This window comes from Mesoplodon mirus (assembly GCF_964341445.2).
Source record: "Mesoplodon mirus genome assembly, chromosome: 6".
NCBI classification, from domain to species: domain Eukaryota; kingdom Metazoa; phylum Chordata; class Mammalia; order Artiodactyla; family Ziphiidae; genus Mesoplodon; species Mesoplodon mirus.
Window position 1 is genome coordinate 33,212,939 of NC_138982.1, and position 18,816 is coordinate 33,231,754.

At 50.1% G+C, this 18,816-nt stretch overlaps 1 protein-coding gene across 2 annotated transcripts in view; it reads right to left on the reverse strand.

Moving 5' to 3' along the window:
* Positions 1-18,816, reverse strand: part of ITGB5 (integrin subunit beta 5) — a 110,145-nt gene that overhangs the window by 8,261 nt on the left and 83,068 nt on the right. For both annotated transcript variants that reach the window (XM_082625143.1, XM_082625142.1), the window contains exon 11: positions 1,008-1,230. In XM_082625143.1, the coding sequence (XP_082481269.1) occupies positions 1,008-1,230 (223 nt within the window). The remainder of the gene's footprint in view (positions 1-1,007; positions 1,231-18,816) is intronic.

Here is an 18,816-nt window from a genome sequence, read left to right on the forward strand (position 1 = left end):
CCGGCAGCCGCGGCTGCTCAGGGAGCATGAACTCGTCTCATTAGGAGCCCGAGCCAGGGGTTTGGGAGGGAAATCTGCCAAAAAACAATTGCACAGTTGCCTTTCCCAGCCAAAGAGAAACAACGTCTGTATTATTATTTGTTTCTGATTATCTGTGCCCTCCGTCCTGGCCCCTTAGGACAAGGATGATCATGGCACAGCTGTTTCTCTAGCAAAATTCAAGAGAAACTGTCACTCTTGCTTTCCCGATGGCATAACTCCCTGATTTAATTCCCTCTCATTCGCACTCTGGCAGAGTGTGAAGGGCAGAGCCGTGGGGAGGTCATCAGGGGAACGTAACCCCGTGGCTGGGTCGGTGGAGGCCTGGAACCCGCGTCTGGACAATCTCTGCATTCAGCAGCAGCGCAGAGACCCACTCCATTATCTGTACAAATGGAGCAGAAAATTCAAAAGCCACTGCAGTTTGTTCCTGGCTTGCCTTATCTAGGTCGGGTGCCCTCCTGTCCAATTTACCTTCTGATGATGTTTTGTTTAAAGCAGCATTTCCCATATGGGGGGGCCTGTGAAACATTGTTTGGGAGGTGTTAATGGGGCAGGAGGTCAAATTCATTTGGAAGAAAGATGCGTGCTGAATGTCCTTTTAAAATATTCAGTGACACTAAAGGCTCAAGAAGATGCTATTTTGGTACTAAAATCAGTTTACTTTCATTTAACTCAGTAATCCTGTCACTTCTAAACTTGCTTAGGGACAGAATAACAGGTTTTGTTGTTGTTATGTTTTGATTTTGTTTTTTTTACAAAATCCCCATGGAACCAGCGTTTCAAAGACCCTATTCTAGTTAGTAGGAGTTTCGATCCCCAGCAAGGCTGGGTGGGGACGATGCAGGAGATGGGGGGTGAGAGGCTGGCCAGCCCTGAGGGCTGACTGGCCGGATGACAGGCCTGGTCTGGGGGAGACGCTGGGGTTGGGGCAGGGGTGGAGGGCTGTGTGGGGGGCAGCGCTTTACCTCTTGGTGCTGCAAGCATCCAGGCAGGTCGGGCACTTCTCACACGTCTCCCCAAAGGCCCCTGGTTCCGTGCACTGGCACTGCCCACAGACACAGTGCCCGCGGTCACTGCAGATCTGGCCATCCCTGGCCTGGCACGTACTGATGTCTGTCGAGCAGTTACAGTTGTCCCCGATGTAACCTGCGTGGCACTTGCATTCTCCGCAGTGACAGTCGCCGTGGCCTAAAGGACACACATGGCACATCAGCGCCTGCCTGCTTACACGGACACACAACCGACCGCCCAGCGCCTGCCGTGTGCCGGACACTGGGGATCCCACAGAATGAGACGCCGACTGTGCCCTCGCAGGCCGTCTGGGAAGACAAAGGGGGCCTGGTGCTGACACGGGGTGACAGCAAGGCGCCCGGGCAGTGCACGTGGCCCGGCTGGGCTGAGTGCTGCTCCAAGTCGGTCCAGAACTGGGCCGAGTCGTGCCACAGGTCCAGGACACCAGAGAGCTTCTTCCTGTCTCCCGTGTTACGCGATGAATGGCCCCAGAACCTGTGAATGTGACCTCGTACGGCAAAGGAGACTTTGCACTGTGATGAAGTGAAGGATTTTAAGACAGGGGAGATTCTCCCGGAGTATCCAGGGGGGCCCTAAGTGCCACCACAAGGGTCCCTATGAGAGGAAGGCACTGGGAGATCTGACTACAGAAGGTGGTGGCGACGGACAGGAGAAGCAAGATGCTGCACCGCCACCTTTGGAGGTGGAGGAGGAGACCTCGAGGAGCCCGGAATGCAAGGAACGCAGCCCTGCAAGACGGAAAAGGCGAGGGAAGGGTCCTGGCCCAGAGCCTCAGGGCGAGGAGTGCGGAGGCCCTGCTGCCGTCTCCACTGTAGCCAGAGGAAATGATTTCAGACTCTGGCCTCCAGAAGAGAGAACACATCGGAGCTGTTCTCAGTCGCTAAATGTGTGGAACCCGAACACAGCCCCGAAGGAAACCAACACAGTTGTTGCCCCTCAGTCTCAGTGAGACGCTGATTCTTGCTCCGGCCTTGGAGCCGTGGGCCAGAGCTGGGTGACTCACGAGCAGGTACGGGGGACGGCAGCGGCTAACACCGAACTCGCTATGCACGTGTCAGGCTTTACAGCACGAACTCGATGAATTCTGACAACCATCCCACGTGCACAAGTGACAAAACTGACACACGGAGGGATGAAGTGGCTTGCTGACGGTCAGGCAGCTAGCGGCTGCAGAGCCGGGACCCAAACCGGGGAGAGTGGCTCCAGGGCCCACGGTCTGAACTCCAGGATCCGTGGCCTCTCAGGAGGAGAGGACAGAGCAGGCCCTAATCAAGATGAGAACCAGCTGAGGGGCCCCCGCTCCCCCCTTGCAGGAGGAACCCTTTCCACAGCCTGCAAGGGAGGAGGAGCTGGGCATCCCCTCCCGGTTCTGCAGGCATCAAGGGCAGGGGAGCTGCTGGGCTCAGAGGACTGAGGAAGTGTGCGCACCAGGCACGCGCGTGTGTGCGCTGGACAGCAAAAAGCACGGACAGCACCAGCCTCCAAGGGGGCCAGGAGCCTGATAGTTAGTGGTTTCTCTATTTTTTGCTAACAGAGGCAGAAAGCAGTGCTACAGATGGCATTAATTTTTTAAAAAATTCCTTATACTATCACTGCAGCATATTGTCCTTTCTCGTGCCATTTTGTAAGGCTAATATTAATAGGACCAAGAAGTTGTGTTTACTGAGAACCCACTGACAGACTAGCAGGAGGCCAGGCAGGCAGGGGGTGGCGTCAGACAGGGGCGCCTGGCACTTCATGCCTGCTCCTGAGTCAGTTATCCTTGTAGTTGGGCCTCAGCACCTGCTGAGACCACCAATGAGTGCGACCCACAATTCAGGTCAGGACCTAACTCCAGAGAGCCTCTTCACCCCCACCTCCTTCCTGTCCCCCTCCCCAACCTGTCTGCTCTGGAGAGCCTAGAATCTGCAGGAGGCAGGGAGGCCATCTGGAGCCGCCAGTCCTCCCCTCCCTCCCATGCATGCGGGGCAGCCTCTCTGCAGCCCAGGGATGCAGAGCCCCAGCAGATACTGTGCTGGGCGAGAGCACCCTCCCACTTCACAGCCAGTGCCGAGGCAGATGGCAGCCCTCTGGGAGAGGTGAGGAAGGCCAGACCCCAGCCAGGAGGAGGCTGTGGAGTGCAGTTTAACTGCCTGGAAGCTGGCGTGTGATATGTGGGCCACAGGAGAGAGCAGCAGCCCTGCTCATGGGTTACATGGTGGGGGGATGGGGCATGGGGGGGGAGGGCAGCAGACAGCACAACTCACCCCAGGGAGGGAGGCCTGCACCCCCTTCCTCTGCACCAATCCCTGAACAGCCCTGGCAAGCAGGAAACCACCCCCCACAGGAAGTCTTCCCAAATGAAATGGATCCAATCTGCACAACTCCCTAACTCTCGGCCTCAGGACCACATGGGTCAAGAGGCTGTTTTAAATTAAAATGGTTCACACTCAGGGTGATTTCCCCCCCAACATTTTGACAATTCCAAACCTGCAGCCAAGTTGAAAGGACCGTACAGAGAACATCCATCCACTTACCACCCCCATTCCACCATCAGTATGCTGCCAGCTGCTTCACCACACATCAACCCATCCCTCTATCCATCCATCAATCCGTATATTTTTTAATGCATTTCAAAGCGAGTTGCAGGTATCAGTGCACTTGAGGAGTGGTTTTTAGTACAGCTCTGGTCTCTCCAGTGGCTTATACATCACGCCATCTCACCAAGCAAAAATAGAGGAAGTAAGAGGCATGGTTGGTTCCATATTTACAAACAGCAAAGACACTACTCAGGCCAGAGAGACTGCTTTGTTTGACACGGTGAGTGTTGTTTCCCCTCCTTCTCTGTTTTTGGCAGCAATATAAAATGAACCAAATAAAAACCTAGCACAATATTCCAAAGTGTCAAAGGTCTGGTGAGGAGGTAGTATATTATTTCGTTTGGGGTGAAGTATGGCTGTGTGTATGTGTTGAAGGGAGAACTTGCTCCCCATGGTGACTGGGCATCTAATGTGAAAAGATCTGCTGCTCACTGAGAAGATGGCAAAGGTGCCAGCTGCTCTGTACTTCCCAACATGACGGTTAACTGGCAAGTGAACCCAGCTGCCTTGGGTACATCTGACATCATGAAAACCTGAGAGCTCCAAAACCCAGCCCACAGTCAAAGCACCTGAGGGTGCCCCTAGATCTGGGGTGCAATTACAGAGTTAGGAGTCAAGGGCAGGAGAGAGTGGGAGCTGGCAACTCACCCAAGGTCACCACGGCTCCATGGAGAGGGACAGGGCTCACTGCCAGAGATCTAAGCCGTTCCTGAAAGCCTCCTATAGCACTTGAGAGGCATGGACGTGGCGAGAAAGAAATGCTGTGCAGAGAACCTGTGAGGGAGAGCACGAAGCGCCCCGGCCCACAGGAGGAGGGCGGGCAAGCAGGTGGGAGCCGCTGAGGGCCGGGGGACCTCGGAAAGTCCTTAGCCACGTGGCGTCTTGGCCTCAAACATTTGCCAACTCCAACGCAAGGTCCCAGCAAGTCAAACTAGGAGAGAAGGCATGCTCGATGAAATGGCTGAAGCCACTGGAGTGCTGTCCTCAGGGACTCCCGTGATGGCCCCAGTTTGTCTGTCAGGTGGTTCACCGCCTCTCAAAGACAATGGAAAGCAGCTACGGCAGAGAGGTGACACATGCCTCGTCCTCCTTCACTCCCACGCTGACCGTGCCGTCTAATCAGGGGATTCTCTGCCAGGGAGCCCAGGCTTGGCCTCAGAATCCTCCTCAACACTCTCCTCCAAGGAGGTTCTACCAACTGGTGGGACCCGGTACACAAGGTACAACCACTTGCCATTTTGGTTTAAAGTTTCCAAGTCTCCCTGAGAAAGCGTGACCCATATAGAGTGTCATAAGCTTTGTAAATCTGGTCACAATTTATCCTAATCCAAAGGTCTCGGACCCTGCACTCAGGCCTCAACCTGCCTTTCCCTCAACCTGCATGTACAGAGATTTCCACATCCTCTGGTCAGCCCTTGGCCTCTCCTAATGCCCTAGTAGGAACATGTTATTAAAATGACACGGGTCATTCGGTCCCGTCCCCAGGCTCAATAACCCATCCATCACCAGGAGAACTGCACCGGGAGCGGCAACATGATCCCGGCTAACAGCACCCAGAGGGCCAAAGCAAGGACTCTGCATCAAAACAAAGCTCGTTTATAATGCTTCCCCAGCACCCTGGCAAAGTGCGCTGAATTTCATGATGCCTGTTTAATACTGTGCAGACATAAAAATATTTTCATTACACATAGACAGGGATACTGAAGGGCATGTGAAAGCACTTGGTAAGCTGTGAATTGCTACATGTGCAAGCTATTATTAGTACCTTTGTTAGAATGACTGATAGCTAAATGGACAGGAAGTTGTAAATGTGTCTATTTATACAGAATTTCAGCTCTACAGAATTCAGCAGCTTTCCATCAGCAAAACGGCGCTTGTGTGGGCCATGGGCCAAGACACAGCCCCCGCCCCCGATCAAGTAGAATACTGGCTGTTCAGAGGCAGGGATGCCCCTGAAGCAAGGGGGGAAGGAGCTGCCGGAGAGGGAGGGGGCACGTGAGGAAGCCCCAGCGCCAGTGCTCTGTAGAAGTCAAGAGGGGCAAATCCTACAGTGCGGTGAGGCGGTGAGAGCAGAATCCAGTGGTAGAGAGGTGAGGAAGTGGCCACAGCGAGCGCGGCAACTCCCACGAGGAATCTGGTTGTGCAGGGAAAGGAAGAGATGGTGGGGAAAGAGGCTGGGGATTTTGAAGAGGGGATATTCAAGCATCCTTCTGATTAAAGAGAAAGACACAGAAGAGAGAACATTTTGGTGGAAGTGGAGAGATCGAGGGAAGAACAAACCCCAAAGAGATCATAGCAAAAAGAGGCTAGTGGGGCGGAGGCGGGGGGGCAAGAGACAGAGAAAAAGAGAGAGAGAGAGCGAGTAGCTGGGGGGTGAGGACTGTGGCCAGAGGAGCTCAGGCTAACCCCAATCAGCTGCGTGAAAGGCTGGCGGCCGTGCTGGCACCACGTTCAAGTGTCCCCTTGGGCAAGTCCCTAAACCTGACTGATGATCATTTCCTCATCTGTCAATGAGGACAATGCCTTCCTCGTGGTAGTGTCATCAGAAATACTGGTGTTAATGCAAATCAAGCCCCTACCCACAGCAGCCAGCACACGACCAGACCGCCCCTGAAGCTGAGCAAGCAAGGAGCTCGGAGGCCATTGCATTGGACAGCGGTCACAGGGCTGTGCAGGCGTGACCTGCAGAGAGGGTTGAGAAGTCGGGGATCATGCAGTGGAAGGGCACAACCTCAAAGGGGGGTAAGATCAAGGGGGTAGAAAACAAGGATCTGCAGGAGCGAGGGGAGGGCTGACAGGGGTGGGAGGCGGCCAGCGCCCCTCGTCCTCAGGAAAAGGAGGCGTGGGCATCCTTTCATGAGGTGGAGGATGAAGGGGAGGCTGTTTACCATGGAACGTGGGTGGTGGATAACCGAGCAGGGATACAACGCAACATTTGGAAAATGAGTCAGTCGTGTGTGGTGGTGAACACGTGGCTTCTGAAATCAGAGAGCCCGGGGCCGGCCTCCTGAATCTGCCAGTCACCAGCAGTAACTGATGTTTAACCCCGCTGCATCTTGGCTCCCTCACTTTAAAATGGGGCCCGTAAAGATGTCCCCGCTCATAGGGTTGTTGTATGAGTTCAATCACATAACCTGTATAAAGCACTTAGTGTTTGGCATATAATAAGTGCTCAATTAATGCTAGCTAGCTTCATCACTGTTGTCGCTGTTATAATGGGAGTGTGTGGGGAGGGGAAGCTTGGAGTAGATAATCTCAGAGGATGGGAGAGGGAATACTTTCTGAGAGCTTGAATCAAAGACTTCCAGGGTTAGGGAGTTCCCTGGCAGTCCAGGTGTTAGGACTCAGCACTTTCACTGCTGGGGCCTGGGTTCAGTCCCTGGTCAGGGAACTAAGATGCTGCAAGCCACGCAGCTCAGCCAAATTAAAAAAACAAAAAACAAGCCTTCCAGGGTTAAAAGCTCCCATAAAGTTATCTAATCCACGCCCAGCCCAAAGCGAGAACACCCAGGGCCTGGTGAAGCTGTTCCCTCAACCCCAGAGCCTTGGCACGGAGGCTGACACCCAACGGCACTGGAGGCCCTGCTTGGGGGGCACTCCAGCCCCCAGCAGGAAGGGGACAGCTGAATGTCTGAGGCACGGCATATGTGGCCCTCGGCCCCAAGCTGGACTCCAGTCTGCAAAGGCCCAAGGCAGCCCTAGGGTGACCTCAGAGGACCTGCGTGAGGGCCCTGGGGCTGGAAGAAGGAAGGAGCTGGCCTGGGACGGGGCAGAAACAAGAAGTGGGTGTCTTCTCCCCATCCTGGCCCCGTCAGGAGCAAGGGTCATGACCACACAGACGTCAGACCCTCAGGGCACAAATGTCTCTCCACAGCTGGTCCAAAAATAGTTTCCATCCAGCTCAGGAATGCACTACACTTCCCTTGATGATCAGCTTCCGCCCCCTCCCCTCGGCCTCCAGGAGGCCTTTCAGGCTGGCAGAGGGCTGAGGAGGGGAGGGCTGCGCTCAGCTCCCCAGCCCCCCAGACAGGAACGGCACTTCCCTTGCTCCTGTCTCTCCCTCTCCCTATCCCACTGTCAGCATCCCTCTCTCACACAAGTATGTACTCTCAGTTTCTGCCTCCCCCAAGCTCCCCCATGGGCACCCCTCCTCCCACAGCCCCAGCACCCTCCTCCCACAGCCCCAGCATCCTCCTCCTCCCACAGCCCCAGCACCCTCCTCCCACAGCCCTCTGTCTGCCCATCGTCTTCCCCTCCTCTCTCCCCTCTTCTCAGGACAGGCAGTGGGTAAACAGGAAGTGGTTAAGAGAAAAAAGAAAAGGAAGCACTGTGGGCTGGAAAGCCTCTGCTCATTTGGGTGACTTCCCTGGCTCGGAAGTCAGGTCTTGTCTGCGACGTGGACACCTCTGGGTGACAGCCTGGGCCCCGCTCCTGGAATTCTGTAACAGCCGTCTTAAAAAGGGCAGGAAAACCAACCAGAGCTTTCTGTGCCTCCAGCCACCGGTGTCTGTGAGACTCAGGGGTCCCAAGACACTGCTGAGCCAGAGGAGGCACACGGCCCCACCCTCCTTAGCATCAGGTTGGGGTTGGGAGCTACTCCCTGAGAGCCTGTGAACATAGACATCCTGGGCACTCACACAATCTCCATGGGGAACCACAGCCGGGGCGGGCTGACCTGTGGCCAAACGCACACACAAGGCTTCTAGAGCGCCCGGCCTCTGTGTCGGGGCTTTGGACTGGGAAGGGGAAATCCCTCCTAAAGGCGCTCTTTCTGGTACCTGGCTGACGAGCAAGTGAGGGTTACATAACGGGCCGGGTGTTCTCAGTGTCCCCGGGTCTGGTCCCCGTGGGAACGCGCCCCTCCCACTGTCTCAGTGTTCCCTTCCCTGCACTGGCTTTGGTGACAGAAAAAGTAGAGAACAGAGATTCTGGAAATGCACAGGACTTCTACCCAGTTCCCTCATGAGGGACCTTAGCCTGACTCTGAGCACCTCAACAGAAACTAAATAAATCTCCAGGGTCAAGAGAGAAGTCACTCTTGAAAGGTTGTATCCTCCTCACCACAGGCTTCCCGAGCTTGTAAACACAGCCTGTTCTTGCCAAGGATGAGTTACTGACGAGAGAACTTGCCAACTAAGGGCTGCGCCTCCCAAAGACAGCACAGCTCTCCTGGCTCATCACCAACCCCGGAAGCCAGCTCTCTTGGAGTCTCCTCAGACCAACTCGGTCTCACCCTTGTCACTGCTTGGAAGCCCTCGGCTGGGGACGCGTCTTCTGGACGGGAGCTACCGTGCAGCCTCACCTAGCTACTTGCTGGCTCTGGACAGCAGTCCACTTTCTTCATCAATAAAAGAGGGACGGTGGTTTGTCTATCTAATGGGGTTGGGGGAATTCTTTGTAAATGTGCAATAAAGAAATGTATGGTTTCAAGAAATTTCTAATTTCACTGAGAAATCAAGTCATTAAAATCTCTTAGTAGAGAAACTTGATGGAGCATTTACAATAGGACAGGCATTGTTCTAAGCACTTTACTTGGATCTTCTCATTACTAGTCCCAGTCACCCTACATGGTGGTACGATTATTACCCTAATTTTTGCAAATATGGAAAATGAGGCACAGAGAAGTCAAGTAATTTATCCAAAGTCACACAGCAGGCAGGTGTCAGGGCTGGGATTTGAACCACATTTGTTTGTCTCTGGAGCCCATATTCCTAACCACTATGTGTACTGCCTCTCCAGTATAATCCAGGCATGACTAAGTGATAAAAATGAACACAACACATAGGATAAATGTTCAAGGTGACCCAGGGTGTTTTATAGTTTTAAAATATGCAACAGATCCACCCCCAAGGCTAGCTCTTTTAATCACTGATCATTAAATCACTCTTGGCCTCCGTTTTCCTATCTGTAAAGTAAGGGCAGTAACTACGTGAGCTCTACCATTCCTCCACCGCTGACATTTGCTGTTCTCGGTCAGAGCAGGAGAAATCTGGAGAGCCTGGTACAGATTCTGGCTTAAGCTACAGGTTTTGGAATAGTAGAGGAGAGAAGGCATTTTGGGTGCAAAAAATAGGATGCATTCACTTGTGAGGATGAATACATAGAGCGCGCAGCCTGGAAGGGAAGTATTTGAAAAGGAGAGTTTGACGAGCATGGGTACCCGCGAGGCAGACATGGGCCTGTTTGTATGCATGTGTGTTTGTAAGTGTGCACGTATATAAAAAGACAGAAGGAAGGCAGGGAAGGAAGGAAGGAAGGGAAAAAGGGAGGGAGGACGACTGTGTTGGAAGGAAGACCTGAGGGCTAGATTGAGGAGTTTGAATTTATGCTGTAGTCCCCAAACAGCCTGACAACAAATTCCCATCACTAGAGGGAAACGGAGAGCCTCCGCTGTACGCTGTGGCGTTCTCCTGGTTGAGTACTCCTGCTATGGTCTGCCTCTTCCCCAAGTTAGTGTCCACATGGCCTCCTCCATCATTTTCCTAAAATGTAAACTATGTGATGACACTCTTTTGCTTAAAATCCTTCAACGGCTCCTCACCGTCAAAAGCACAGCTTCCACGTGTAAACTTTGCGTCCAACATACAAGCCTGTTACGTGGCCTACCTCTCACATCTCTTCACTTGCCCCTGTGCCCCCGGGCACCCCAGGTTCTGGTCATTTCAAACCACTCCAAGCCTCTCAAACATGCTGAACTTCAGCATATTTTTGTTTTGAAACAATTACTTTGGGTGCAGCATGGGGAGCAGATGAACTTGGATGGTGGCAGCGCAGACGGGGAGAGGACGAACTTCAAAGAAATATGAGGTGAGTGGACAAGACTCACAATAGGACAGGCATTGTTCTAAGCACTTTACTTGGATTTCCTCATTACTAGTCCCAGTCGCCCTACGTGGTGGTACGATTATTATCCTAATTTTTGAAAATATGGAAAATGAGGCACAGAGAAGCCAAGTAATTTATCCAAAGTCACACAGCAAGCAGGTGTCAGGGCTGGGATTTGAACTACATTTGTTTGACTCTGGAGCCCATAGTCCTAACCACTATGTGTACTGCCTCTCCAGTATAATCCAGGCATGACTAAGTGATAAAAATTAAAACAACACATAGGATAAATGTTCAAGGTGACCTAGGGTGTTTTATAGTTTAAAAATGTGCAACAGATCCATCCCCAAGGCTGGCAGATGGAACGCAGGAGTTGAGGAGAGGGTAGGAAAAAGGATAATTCCTGGGTTTCTGGCTTGTATAGCTGGATGAAAGGTGGAGACAAGGAAAATCAGGAGAGGACGACAGCTGGGAGGAAGATCATGAAATCAGTCTGAGACATCCTGAGACCGAGGTTCATTTAAGACATCCAAGTGGAGCTAAAGGGAGCTTGGGAACAACACAAGGGTAACTGAAGGTGTGGGCACAAGATTCCTGAAAGAGACTCTGGGGGAGAAGACATCTAAGCTGTGCCTTGGACAATCTCAGCACTGAATGGACTGCCAGAGGAGAAGGATCCCACAAAAGAGCCTACAGTTTTGACTGACAGTGGGGAGAGAGCTTTTCAAGGTGGGCGCAGTCAACAACATCAGCTGTCACTCAACAGTCAAGTAAGATGAAAGCTGAACAAGCCTTAGATGCAGCAGGACACAGCCATTCAGGACCTGGAAGACCTGTTTTGGTGGAATCATGGGCCTGAATCCAAATTGGACTGTGATGAAGGCTGCCTGGAGGTAATACATGAAGTCAGTGGGTGTAGACAAATGTTTTGAGGAATACGGCTGTGAATATGGAGGAAAGAGGAGCTTGCAGGGGGGCGGTGGGGAAGGTAAGGGTTTCTCTTTTTCTGTTCTTTTTCTTTTTCTTTTTTTTTTTTTAAGACTGGAGAGTCCTGAGCATGTTCTAAACCTGACCAGAAGACTTGGCTAACAGGGAGAGTATAGATATACAATCACTTATCACACGGATATATTTGTTTACGCATTTGCCTCATCTCACTGGCTTGCAAACCCATACAAAATCAAAGATGGTGTTTTATTTTTGTTTGCTTAATGCCTAGCATGGTGTCGGGCACACAGTAGATGCTAAGAACATGTTGTTGACTGGTGGAGGCTGTGAATGACATCAGGACAAGCCTGAAGCCCTGGGGAAGATACCCGATGCTGGAAATTAGAAAAGGAATGAAGTATTATTGATGCTTATAAACTTAAATGTGATTCTTGAGATATTTCAAATTCTTAACAAATGCCCAAGAAACCCAGAGACTTGAGGATGACACGAGAAATAAAGACTAGGAATTCTCTTTCCTGTGGCAACCATGGTCATGGTTGAACAGAAGTCACAGGCTTGGCACCCGATAACGTTCTTGCATATTGTTCAGATTTCTCCAGCAAAACGCTCTTCAGAGATGTGAACAGTGATGCATCCTCAGTCTCAGGGCTCGCTGCTCCTCTGTCCTTGGCTTAGTGTCAATGAACCAGGCCTGACAAGCTCACCTGAAGGTGCTTCCCAATAGGTGATGCCCTGACGAGCCCCTTACCCTTTGCCTTCATCTGCATGTTGCATTCTGTATCTCACCAGCAAAATAGGACCACTACTAAGCAAATGAGGTGATGCTGCTTTAAGCTAAGCTTCCCCAAACCTCAAGAATACTTTGAGATGTTAGCTCTGGCTAGAAAGCCAAGACTCCACCGTCAAAGGCAACAGAGCAGTGTCAAAGGATACCTTTGCCTTTCTGGTCTTAGCACCTGGTTTCTCGATGCCGATGCCCAGCTGCCAAGTCCCTCTAATTACTACTGCATTCCACACGAGGGCACCAAGGAAAGGACTTGGTGTCTGGCCCAACTCTATCAATCACAGGGAGATGAAGGCAACGGAGGGAAGATGGAAAATCCTGAGTTCCTTAATGAACTCACCTTTCCAGTTTCAAAGGAGTGTGATGAACCACAGTCCTCATAGGACCCTAAGAATGCTGACTCAGTAAGAAAAACAGAAGGCCTGTGGCCAAAAGAAACAGAGGTGCCTCACATCAACTTCTTGAGTTTGGCTTAACCTGCCTGATCTGCCTGGCAGGCACTTCTGGGGAAATGCCAACAGCATCTGGGGAGACATGAATTCACTCCCCTTTCCCCTGGTCACTGCAACAGGATGAGAGGGTTACTATTTTCAACCTGGAAAACTGTCATGTTGCTGTGGTTGCTTAAGAGCTGCCATATTCCATCCTCAGTTGGCCACTGTTCAGAGCCTGGAGCAGCACTCTCAACGGACACAGCTGGTCTGGAATGTCACATGAGTGGGCCACGCTGAAGCTTGGCTGCCAGGAGCCCAGCCAAGCCAGGAGATGGCAGGAAGCAGCCGCCCAGAGAAGAGCATCCCCTGAGGGTTAGGGTAGGTGAGCTTTTCTTAGGCCAAGGCTTTGGGCCAACCACCAGTAGGGAGCATGGCCAACATGCCAGTCTTCTCAGCCACAGCCTCCACCACACGGCTGATCAGTAACAGCCACCTCAGTCTCCTGGTAGGGGAACAACCACCAAATGAGATCATGCATGCCAAGAGTGTTTTATACATTAGAAGAGGCTAACAAAGGTTCATTTAAGGAAAGTGGGTCCAGCCTAATCAATAACAACAGCCAGACACCCACTGACTACTAAGAGGAACACTCTGTCCCTTTCAACAAATAATAGTCATGAAGGGACGGGAACTTCGGCTGGTCTCTTGCTCTGTGTGTGTCCTTAGGCCTGGTCTGCTATGTCTGATCTATCCTTACGTAACCCAGAGAAACTCACTTAGCAAAACAGAGACTAAAAGTTTCCTAAAATTTTTGACCAGAGTAAAAGAGCACTTATTAGGTAAGACTTGGAAAATGTGGGCTAAGTGCTTGAGTGGTGGCAGGAAGGCCTGAGCTGGTATTAAGAGATTTGGGAAGGGTCTCAAGCTAATCAAAATGCGTAAAATTCGGTAGAGGTGAGGTGACTATTTACGTACAAGGTTCTCCTCGTCTGAATCTATAATCAAGAATCTCAAGGTGCTTTAGTCCAGGTTCTGGGCCTCAGTTTCCCACAATGTAAACAGTCAATGCAGGTGATAGACAGTTGACCCACTGTGTGTGACTGGTGGTGGTAGAAAAGGCAGAAGATGCAAATAGTCCCACTATTTTGTGCTTGCTCATGAAGAGCACAAAATACTAACAAATTAGCCTCAGTGTGTTTCCAAGGAAAAACATCTCAATATACTAAAAAAAGTGTGTTAAAATAGATTCTATTTATTATTATTATTATCATTATTATTACAATGTTTGCCTAAAGGCCAATGATGTGATGTCAAATAGCATACCAGCCTGGGGAGTATATTCCTATAGCTTAAGGACGGTGGGTCATCTGATGAAAACTTTTGGGGGTGATGGTTGTGGGCTGAGGGCAACAGGCAGGGCTCAGGAAGGTGTCCAGGAGAGAGTGAAACTGAGCAGGACCCTGTGTGGTCTTCCAGGGACAGACCTTTCCCCTGCCCTGTGTCCTCCAACTCTTGTTTGTAGAAAAGTTTTAACCTCCCAAGGCTTCCCAAGTTCCAAAGAGCAAATTTAATCAGAGAAGTGAAAAAATGCAGGAACAAAGGAAAGCAGTCAAGCAAGACAAAATAATAGTTTAGCCATAAAACAAAGTCAAGGACCCTTAGCTCCTCCTCAAGGGCTATAGATGACATCCTGAGCCATATCCTTGAGTTGTTCTGCAAAAACTAAACCGCTCCCCAGGTAGAGGAAGTTGACTGCATGCTGAGCACCAGCAGACCACAGACTCCAGACCAGTTGGAGGCAGAAAACTGATAACTGAGATTTCCCAAAGTATCACCCTGTTACCTCACCATAAGCCAATCAGAAGAATGCCCATAAGCTGATCAGGCACTCTGCAACCCTCACCCTTAACACTGCCTCTAAAAATTCTTCCCCGAAAGCCCTTAGGGAGTTTGGGTCTTTTGAGCATGAGCTGCCCATTCTCCTTGCTTGGCACCTGCAATAAACACTGTGCTTTCCTTCACCACAACCCAGTGTCAGTAGATTGGCTGTGATGCATGTCACCCCAGTTCCTTTCATTAACAAGAAGATGCAAAACTTCTGGCAGACTGAACTCACTCAGAGCAACTTCCAGATACCAGCGAGCATTTGGATCTGGGTGGAGTCCTTAGGTCAGTGTTCTGACAGTCAGGAACACTTACCCCAAAGGAAAACAGGGCTCCATCCAATCCCGCTCCACCCCACCCAAAGCACTGAGCAGCAGAGTCCTATAACCAGTTATGTCACAGTTTCCAAAATCAAGACCAAACTCAAAGTGACAGCTCAACACCCAAGAAATAGAAACAAAGGAGCCTTACGAATAACTATTTCAGTCACCAGAGGTCTCTCATCATTTTCAATTTAACTGAAGAATGGAAAATTTTCTAATGTGTTATTCTACAGTATCAAAAAGTTAATGCCACCCAATTCTATACATGACTAACATCTTATCTTTGGAATTTCTCATGGTTTTCCTAGGATTTTCCTTTTTTTTTTTTAAGTTTCATTATTCCCTTCACAAGCCGAACTCCATGACCTTGGATCAGGCCTGAAGTTCAAAGGCATGAGCAGAGTCCTCATCCCAAGCTCCCCTGTCTGCACACTTCCCTTTCTAAATAGACAGAGAAGGGCGGTGAGGTGAAAGCCAATGCTCAGATTACTCCATTTTTCACAATCACTGGTAAATTGTTGCTTAAGATGTTTCTGGAATCAGGATCTGAGCAGTGAGCAGGGCAGTAAGAAAACTCCATTCCCAGAGCTGAGCTCAGCGCATGCAACAAGGCAGGTTCTCAAAATGGCTTGCCAACATGCTTCTTATCTTTCAAGATCTCACACAAGTCTGGATGGTGGAAGTAGAAGCTTAAGTGGTTCATATGCTCATTCCTCAATCCCAGAAAGTTTCTGAGGAGTGGAAAATTCTAGGGACAACAAACATTTAGAAATTAATCCAGGGCCTCCCTGGTGGCGCAGTGGTTGAGAGTCCGCCTGCCGATGCAGGGGATACGGGTTCGTGCCCCGGTCTGGGAGGATCCCATATGCCGCGGAGCGGCTGGGCCCGTGAGCCATGGCCGCTGGGCCTGCGCATCCGGAGCCTGTGCTCCGCAACGGGGGAGGCCACAACAGTGAGAGGCCCGCATACCGCAAAAAGAAAAAAAAAAAAAAAAAAAAAAGAAATTAATCCAATACTGTGAGCAACTCCAACTCTGTACCCCTGGCACCCAGTACAAAACCTGGCACATGAGGAATGCTCAGTGAGCTCTTAAATGAGATGAATGCAGCACTCTACCTAAAACAAAATGACCTCAGTGAGAGACCACTGTCTCAGTATCTGCAGCTGCACCAAGGTCAGATACTTATTACACTACAGTTTTTCCAAAGAGCTTTCTCCAACCTCAGGCTGCAAGAGGCTGGATGACTCCAGAGCGGAACAGCCCAGCTCACCTGGTTCATGCAGCCAGTCTGAAAGGTGCATTGTTTTGTTATGTGACTAAGCCCTAAATTTCGGTACCCTGTTGCCTTTCAAGTGAACTTGAGCAATATCTGGATGCAGATGGAATTCTTAGAGAATTCCTGACCATTAGATAGATGCCTATTGAGAACTTCTGAAACCAGCCTCTTTTGATGCCATGAGTGTCTCTGATGCTTATCTTTGTGGAAGAAAATGTTCCTCCAGGAAGGGAGGGAGGAGGAGGACAGCTCAAAACACTTACTCAACACCCTGAGTGGGGAGGCAGAGTCCAAGGAGCTTTACAGTTATTGTCCTATTTGATGCTTACAACAACCCTCTGGGGTATCTGACAGATAAGAGAATTTGTCAGAGGGTAAGTGAAGAGTCCAAGGTCAGAGGTGGAAAGGGGGAATGCCAGGTTTAGAATCCAGATTTGAACACGCACTGGTCCTCAACGGTCCTGGTAAATGGTCTTTTGTGGAAGTATCTTTACTAATTACAGGTGTATCATTCCTTACAATCATAGTTACTGAAGAATACTGTATCAAATTCTGTTCTCATAGCCACCATATTCTGAGTACTCCAAAATGGAAGATGACTCTCTTGGTCTTTGCTGTCACGTGCATAATTAGGATTTATATATTACGAGATAAAGAACACTGCTATGAGGATATTCTTTAGAGGGAGAGGAGACCTTTCTCTATAATGCATCTTTGTATTTGCAAATAGCATCCAGGTAAACCATCAAGAAACTGACTAGAGACTAATATACATGAAAAGATGTGAAGAATTTTCTAGGCTTTCCCACCTGAGGCACACAGTGGTAGCAATCCCACCAAGAGGCCCCTTTCTTCTTGGGAAATTAAATATGTCAAATCTTGGTTCATTCAAAAGGTACTTTTTGAGGTCTTTGTCATGGAGCCACATTCCAGAAGGTCCTATAAGTCATTTATGAAATATGCTAATTGCAATGCAGTGACAGAAGGTAGAGCTGTGACCATAGTCCCAGAGATGGCCACCAGGATACTTATTGTGAGTGTGAAAATTACATTTCTGAAGAAAACGGTATGAATAGGGTGAGAGGTATTTTTACAAACATATCTGGATAACTGTTGCCATGGAGGTGTTTCACCTGGCAAGAATCAGGAAGTCCAGGCTTCCCTGGTGGCGCAGTGGTTGAGAGTCCGCCTGCCGATGCAGGGGACACGGGTTCGTGCCCCGGTCCGGGAAGATCCCATATGCTGCGGAGTGGCTGGGCCCGTGAGCCATGGCCGTTGAGCCTGCGCGTCCGGAGCCTGTGCTCCGCAACGGGAGAGGCCACAACAGTGAGAGGCCCGTGTACCGAAAAAAAAAAGGGAACCAGGAAGTCCAAAGCTAGGGCCTAATGTCAGAGGCGCTTTTACCAGGAGAGGCTTAACATAACCTCGTGAAAGTTTCTGGAAACCATCAGCCCAGACCAGGGACCTGTGTTTGGATGCCGGCTCTGGCCACCAGGACTGGTGCCACTACTGCCTCGCTCTCCATGTTTTTTTGTTTACATCTGAGAGAGAACTGCAGTGGCCCTTTGACCTCTAATTGCTTGCCACATATTAAAGGATTCATATATATTTATATGGACAAACTGGCCAAATAACCTATTAGATGAAGTAAAATATATGAGACCTTACTTACATATACTTTTGGGATCTCACAGTCACAAGACCAAAAGCGTTCTGTTCAAAATTCTATATTCTATTTGATGTAAATTTTCTCAATATGGACCCAAGAAGTAGGCTATTAGCAAATTATTCCATGTACGCCAGTGCATGCATTTTAAGTACAGAGACTGCTGGAAGCATCAGGGTTGCGACTGATTTCAACAGTTTACCATAACAGAGTAACTCAAATCCCAGGAAGTGCACTGTTTGGGTACAGAAACCAACAAAGAACAACAAAGTTTGAGCAGTAACCTTTAATTACACCGAAAACAACTAAACAGACCATGTCCTTCTTCACATGTTCTATCAGCAGAGGGATTCTGAAGGGTCAACACTTTATGAGACTCAAAAGAATAGAAACCCTCACAATGGCCCCATAGCTCCCTTTGTACACACAGGAATCGTCTATGGACAGAACCACTCTCTAAGTTATGTTGCCTCTAGAAACCAGACGGAGAAACAGCAGCCCTGGCTGCACACACATTCCCATGACAGTGTGTCACAAAAGTAATAACCAAGTTGTTCAACTGCTTCCAGACCTCAGTCAGATTTGCTTCACTACTAACTTTCATGATGTATAACATATCACAAACCTGTCATCTCTAGCCCGTCCCCTCGGTCCTGTCTCTTGGTTGGAGGTAAGGACCAGAGCCTCTTACAGACGGAAAGACCAGAGAGAATTGGAGGAGCTTCTCTCCAGGATGTCCCCACTGGTCCTGGCCTGGCTCCGCCTCAGCCCCCGTCTGAAGATGGACCAGAACCACGCAGCCACTGTGGGCCCAGCTGCAGGGGGAAGGGCTGAGAAACACTGAGAGAACGCTGAAGTCAGCAGCTTGTGAGTCTCCGAGTCAGCATCTTGAAGCCCAGAGTCGTTGTTGAGAAATAAGACTTCTCCCCCACAAAAACCCTGAATGTAACAGTGATCCAAGAGCTCAAAACCAGCGGGCCAAATTCCGGAGAGGGAGCCCAGAGCTGACCACAGGAACA